General features: G+C 34.6%; 1 protein-coding gene across 1 annotated transcript; it reads right to left on the bottom strand.

Annotated features, from left to right (window-relative positions):
* Positions 1–431: 431 nt before the first annotated feature.
* Positions 432–6,675, bottom strand: slc25a24l (solute carrier family 25 member 24, like). Its single transcript, XM_088085214.1, has 10 exons — positions 6,367–6,675; positions 6,135–6,261; positions 5,612–5,699; positions 5,168–5,279; positions 4,883–5,041; positions 2,589–2,726; positions 2,398–2,499; positions 1,168–1,335; positions 953–1,091; positions 432–877 (listed from the first exon to the last, which is right to left on the bottom strand). Exons 1-10 carry the CDS (start codon positions 6,487–6,489, stop codon positions 702–704), a joined length of 1,332 nt encoding a protein of 443 aa, XP_087941340.1. The 5' UTR covers positions 6,490–6,675; the 3' UTR covers positions 432–701.
* Between the last annotated feature and the right edge of the window lie 517 nt (positions 6,676–7,192).

Here is a 7,192-nt window from a genome sequence, read left to right as displayed (position 1 = left end):
ATTATTATTATTATTATTATTATTATTTTATCTGTTGCAAGTGAATGTCCTGCACTCAAATTTTTACTGAAGTAAAAGTACAAAAAAACCTTTTTTTTAAATCATTATTATTATTTTCATTAATAATTAAAAAAAATATGGTCTACTAAAAGAACAAAGAGTGTATTTTTGTACATAACTTTTTATGAAGAATAAGTGGTGGAAAAAGTATTTGAATCTTTTACCCTAGTAAAGTTGTATTAAAATATAACCTTTAAGTACAAAGGGTAAAAGTAAAATCAAAATAAAGAAACAGAAGTAACAAGACGACTTAATCATGCTACATAAAGTACAAGAGTATTCAGGATTCATTCAAAAATGAACTTGTTACAAAGACACACACAAAAAAATATATAACAAATAAATAATGAATGCAAAAGAAGACATCTGACTCCTGTTAGGAAATATCATTTTATTGTCAAGCTTGCAGCCCAGTCTCACGCGGGCAGTTATTACACTTTGTCACGTTATGACTTTCAAGTCAACCAAGCATCAGTGAGGTGATGCTTAAGCTGTAAAAAAAAAAAAGTGACAGAGGTAATAAAGGCTGAATCACACCATAATATATGTCGTCAAATATTTTCTCAGTTTTTGCAGGTTCACAGTTTCTGTTTTTGCAGAGTTCCAAAGAAAACAACCTCCTCTCAGCTAAAACTCAAGACTCAGGAAACCAGATTTTCAAACTTTCTAGTCAAAGTGTAGTTTATCAGAGCACACGGAATAGCCCTGACGAAGCTGGCTCCCATTCCATTATAAAATCCTCTTATTCCACATGTTTCATATATCCCTCTGAGTCCTTGTAGTACACCTGAAGCCGGACGTGAATCTGAGCTGAAAGCTGCAACACAAGAAAAATGGCATTAAGTGAAACATGTCAAATTGTTTTTAAATAATCACAGAAAATAATGATCACCTTGTGCTTGCTGCTGAGTGCGGATCACTGCCAGCGGGTAACTGGTCACCTGTCCGGACGCAAAGGCCACAAAACTGAAGAAAAACAGTTTGTTTTCACTGTTGTAGGCTGGATCGCTCTTTGCCCAGGTCATGATTGACTGCAACAAAAAGAAAATAGTGAAATATATCTTAAATTTGTCAGATATTTTATCTTTTAGTGCTGCCATGTCTCACCTGATGAACTGCACACTCCACACCTGCGTACGGGATCATGCAGAGGATGCTCGGCTTGAATCCTCTGTAAAAGGACGACAGAGACTCGTGTCTGTAAATAGATCGGGCGCATGCCACAACACCGTGGTAGTTACCAGCTTGCTGCAGGTTCAACCTCACCTTCAGCACCTGTCGAGGAGAAATGAGGAGAGAGATTACTGAAATAAACCAATAGTGATGCACAAAAGTGTGGAGCCCTTAATGTCCCTGTGGTGATTTTTTTTATCTTGTCATTATTTCATTTTATTTTATTTTGTATTTCAAGTTATTATTTTGGGAGAACTTATGTATTTATTTTGTATGCAAAAGTTAGTTACCTTGTGCATACAAGAAAAGTTAATTATCTTTTGCTCATAAAATAATGATCTTCTGGGCACAAGATAATTACCTTGTTCCCCTAAGATAAACAAGTTGTGCACACAAGATTAAAAAAAAAAAACTTTTCAGGACCTTACGGGCTCTGTATTATGAAACTTCTTCTTTTATCACATTTTAACAAATGAGGAGTTTCATTCCAAACATTTTCTATTTAAAAACTCTCTGTGACTCTCCGATTAAAAAAATAGTGTTAATACTATGGTGCTTTTCCTGACATCACTTACAAAATAAAAGGCCAACTTTTCACCGTAAATTTAGTTGATAGACACACATTCATATTAAGAAATTACTCTTCATATTATCTACATTATTAAACCATTTGAGACAATGGTGGCAGTACAGCAAACAAAACATATTGGTACTAGATATGATCAGATATCATAATTTAAATAATAAGTATGAAAAATGTATAGAAATGTATATTCTCTTAGTTATATATTCAAAATTATATTACATTATGCATTATCATGTATTCTTTTTCCACTTTTTGTGCTTTTTTTCTTGCAACTTCATACTAATTCGTGCTCATTTTTGGCCCATTCTTTAAGTTGCTTGTTGCCTTCTTTCCATGTTTTTGAAAGAAATCCAACCAACTTGCTCAGGGTTCAAAGGGTTAATACTGAAGATGTAGTATTTGATATGAATAGTCCCTTTTAAGGTTTTTTTAATGGATTAAATACATGTTAGGCTCGACTAAAAAATGTTGCCATGCACAATTTATCAGACTTCTGAAGATGTTAAATAAAAGAGCTCATTACAGAACAGGAACACAACCAACCAGTGTGATTTTTGTGGAAATATGATCTGTGATACCTCTAAAGGGTAGAAGGCGGCATGAGCGACAGCACCGGACACACAGCCCAAGCCGAAACGCTGCTGCACCGTCAGAGTCTCCTTTTGGGTGGACGCCTTCATCTGGACAAAGTAGAGCTCTGAGTGTGTTTGCAGAAACGGGAAACTGGTGCATCAATAATTCACACCGCAAGTCTGCTTCTGTGCCTCACCTGGGCGTAGATGAGACACTGCAGAGTTGACTGTGGTGTTCCTTTCAGCATGTTGACGGCGTTGCCTTGCCACATCGACCGCAGACCACCTGCTCTCATCTCCTGGAAGCCTTGAGAGAAGGCCTTGGATCCATGAACCTGCAGAGCACAAAGGAAATCATTTTACATCAATTACTTTAATGGAGCTGCAATAAATGTGCAGCAATGTGATGATTCTTAAAAAACTATTTGATACTGATTCAACAGTAATAACAAGGTGTCATTTTCTTTTAAGGGACAGTATAAAACAAAAGACAGACTAATAATTTCATGGTTCTACTGTCAATGTTTTGCTCCAGTTACAGAAAAATATTACTTTATGTTATTCAGTCTGAGGTCATTCTCAAAGATACTTATATACTAAAGTATATAAATACTCAAATACAAAAATGAAATCATTACACTTTGTTTTTGCTTTCATTTTTCACAAGTTTAAGTTAACGCTTTGAATCCTGAGCAAATTGGCTTGATTTCTCTCAAAAAAAACATGGGATGAAGGCAATAAGCAACAAAAAAGAAATAACCCCAAAATTAGTTTAAAAGAAAAAAGGTAAATTATTAAAAGAAAAAAAATAAAACAAAACAAAAAAAAACTAGGGAATTCTAATTCTAATTATATGCTTAAAAATATGTTATGGAAATTATATATATATATATTTTTTTCTTTTAAACTTTTTTTTCTGCCAATTTTCTTGTAACTTTTTGGTAATTTCCTGCTCACTTTGGGTCATTTCTTCTTTGGTTGCTCATTGCCTTCTTTCCATGTTTTTGTAAGAAGTCAAGCCAAACATACGATGAAACATGTAAACCCGTTGACTCGCTCTCTTTCTCATACACGTTCATGTTCTGCTGCAAACTGTGAACTGAATGTTATTCCAGTATCAGGAAAAGGCAAATTATGTAAACGAGGATCTTTCATCACTGACACAGTGAAGTTAAACAAGGACAGCACTTTATTTGAAAGATTGATATACTTTATCTCTTTATTCTGTTCAGTCTGAACTATGTTTGTTCGTCTCACTAAAACACATTAAAAGTATCAGATTAGATATTAAATCTTCCTCTAAAGCAGGTTCCCAACCTGTTGGTCCCAACTGGAAAGCTTCACCAGGGGTCACAAGGGTTTCACATTTTAAAGGGCGTATAAAAAATGTTTTGGACATTAAACAATTAGTCTATATTTCAGCATTTTATTCATTCTTGTAAAGAAAACTAAATGACATTGGCATTTTAAAATTTGGCTAATTTAAGATAAAGGGCCGCAGTGAAGACGTGAACACGAGCTAAATTCACAGAGCCTTCGTTCTCTGATTTTTCCTGCATTACAAAGGCAGTTAAAAAAAAAAGACAAGACAGAACAATGGACACGCAAAAAGTAAAAGGAAAATAGTTAAAAATAAAACAAAATAAAATACTCCAATGCTTTTAAATACGTATTATTGTTCAAAAAAATAAATAAGCAGATAATTGTATGAAAAGTTTACACAAATATCAGGGAATCTCATCTCTGATGCAACACTCACAGGAAATAATCTGCAACAAAATTCATCCAAATTGCTCATTTACACAAACTTACCGCAGTTATTGTGTTAACTTTTTGGGTTAATTGTACAGTTCATCATTTGTTCTGTACTGTCATTGTTATGCACTGCATTTTATTTTGTCTTTTTTCTTTTATTTATTTGTATTTATTTTTGTCTAATTTAACTTTTCAATTTATGTTTTATGTCTTTTATTTCCTTATATTTGTGGTCTTATTGGTTTCATTGTTTCTGCTTTTGTTTTTCTTGGGTCTATTTATAATGTTATATCGACAGTATGTGTCTTGCATCTTGCATTTTTTGTCTTATGTTTCTAATTGTATCCAGATTATTATTATTATTATTATTATTATTATTATTATTATTATTATTATTATTATTATGATAGAGATATATATTGACATCAGAGTCTGGTTAAATTGGACATGCAACCCCATCAGAACTATCTTTTCAACATTATTCGCCCCACAGATTGATGTTATAAAGAAAAAAATTAAAGTTTTCGACTCTTATAACAGCTGATTCAGTGCCATTGATGTCTGGAGGTGTTATCTTGGGTCTTTCTGTATATCAAGCTAATTTAATTTACTATTCCAGTGTTGGAAGTAACACCTTCTTGGGTACAAACATTTACAATTTTCTCAGATCACGTAGAGTCAAATACATCCACATATGCATCTCTTTAACAAAGCTGCACCTGCTGGTGGATCTGACCTGGAGTTGAGTCTTGAGGCGGTCGATGGGGGCCGTCACAGTTCGGGAAACAGCATCTGCCAGTCCTGCTGCCAGAACAAACGTCCTCCACGCACCAAAACCTGACGCCTCCTCAGGGAACTCGATGGGCATCGCTCGGCTCTCACCCACATCGAAAACCTGCAGACGGACAAAATGAGCACTCATCATCCCTTTAATCGTTCTGTGATTACTCATGTTTAAATGGATGTGTCATAGTTTTTTCACACTATCATCAAACATGATTGTGAGGCTGCAGGATTGTACCAGATTGTGTTTCCACGAGGACACCAGCTCCCCGATGTTGTCCACTGGATTCAGGATGACATGATGCAGGAATTCCCCCCAGTCCACCGTCATCGAGCTGTCCTTATCCATCCTGAGAGGAGAAATACTTCATCAAATACTGAAATGAGAGAATCTAAATGACCAATATGCATCTAACAGTTCATCTTAATGTCACTTTACAGAAAAACAAACTAATAAAGGGTTTAAAAGCTGCTGGCAATGATTTTATTGACCAGTAATGAGCCTTTAGAATATAAAAAACACGTTTGCCAGTGTGTCCAGACTGAAGGTCCCTTTAGGGGAGCACGAATGACAGCACAGTGATATAATGTGTGAGAGTGAAATTGTGCACCAATGTGTTTTGAACCCAGTGAATGAAATCTGTCTTTAAATAAAAACAATGAATCCAGAAAAATATCTTACATTTGAATTATTTTTTTTGCATTCGGCTTTGATATGACCACTCCTAACTCCTTAAACAAACATATGATGTCGTCCTGGTCAATCACTCCTGATCAGAGAAGAAATGCACATAATTACAAACAGGTACTGCTGCTCTTACAGTTATCATATTTCTAGGAGGTGATACTGTAAACTCAAGGAGTGCAAGGGTCACAGCCTGCAGTACTGTGCCGTGTACTGTCTACTGTGTACCATAAACAAGACGAAGGAGTTTTTCTTCCTGTCCGACCTTGAAAATATAGTTCATTATCCAAGAATTAAAACAATTTATAGAGAAAATGCCAAGAAAATACAACTAATATTTTACATTAGCAGCAAAACACATTATTTTAATTAAAGATCAAAACAGGAGGCTTAAAAACAGATTAAAAATCATCAGTGTTTATATTCAACATTGCAGCATTTTCTTGTGTTGCTTGAGAAATAATAATAATAATAATAATAATAATAATAATAATTGAAAGGTAAGTCTTTGACCACTCACCACATTTGTTCCTGTCAAGGTCATGAAAGTATATTTTCCATTTCCTTTCTCTGTCCATCATGTAGCTGAGGAACTCTGTATAATCCAACAGGCCATCTTTGTCTTTGTCATAGGAGTCAATGATATTCTAGGTGAAAAATGTGCTGGTTAGTGCTTGAATAAATGCATGGAATGAGCATCTGGCACATGCATGCTGTTAAAATGCATAAATAAAAAATCATAAGAATATTACCTGGACCTTTCCATCCGCTGAGAGGATCCCATGTTTCCTCATTTCATTGTGGAGCTCCGACACTGAAATGAATCCATCGTTATTTTCATCCAGTTTAGCAAATAAACCACGAAACTGATCCATGGTGCATTTAGAAAGAAATGAGAATTTAAGCTGTTAAAGAAATGCAGCCTGCTTCATCAGGAGAGGAATAAATGCATCGATAACCATCATGAGAGCTGAGTGACCTGCACAGCTCTGCTCTGACGCTGACTCACTGGCAGGGCTCAGTGCCAACGCTGCATGAACCTTTTTATCATCAGCTCAGAGGGAAAAACCTCAGTTTCTCTGTGCTGCAGCAGGTGGCGCTGTGGCTGCAAGAGAACCGAGCACAACATCATCATCATCATCTTCTTCTTCCTGAGTCATCATTGTCGTTCAGCTCAGAGACAGACAGGGGTTTAAAATTAAGTACAAAAACAAAAAATAAATAAAAGCCGGACAAACAGAATAACTATTTTTTCAAAAAGATTAAAATAGGAAATTATAATAATAGAGGAAAAAGATTGTACAAAAGAAAAAGAAGAAAGCAGAACAAACTATCTAAAAATCTATGTTCTGCATTGATTGGTCAATGATTTCCTGTAAAAGTATGCTAATAAATAAAATAAAAATTAAAAAATATATAATGAGATACAGATAAGGGATTATATTAATATAACAAGAATATTGTACATAACTAAAAGAAAAGGTTGCTGTGCTTTAAAACGTTTTTGCATATAAGAGATTGACGATATTAGATATAATTGTGTAACAAAAAAACATAAACATAAAAAATGTACAAATC

The sequence above is a fragment of the Plectropomus leopardus genome, chromosome 12, assembly GCF_026936395.1.
Source record: "Plectropomus leopardus strain MGB_pleo_1.0 chromosome 12, ASM2693639v1, whole genome shotgun sequence".
Classification (NCBI taxonomy): Eukaryota; Metazoa; Chordata; class Actinopteri; order Perciformes; family Serranidae; genus Plectropomus; species Plectropomus leopardus.
This window is presented reverse-complemented; position numbering and strand designations above follow the sequence as displayed.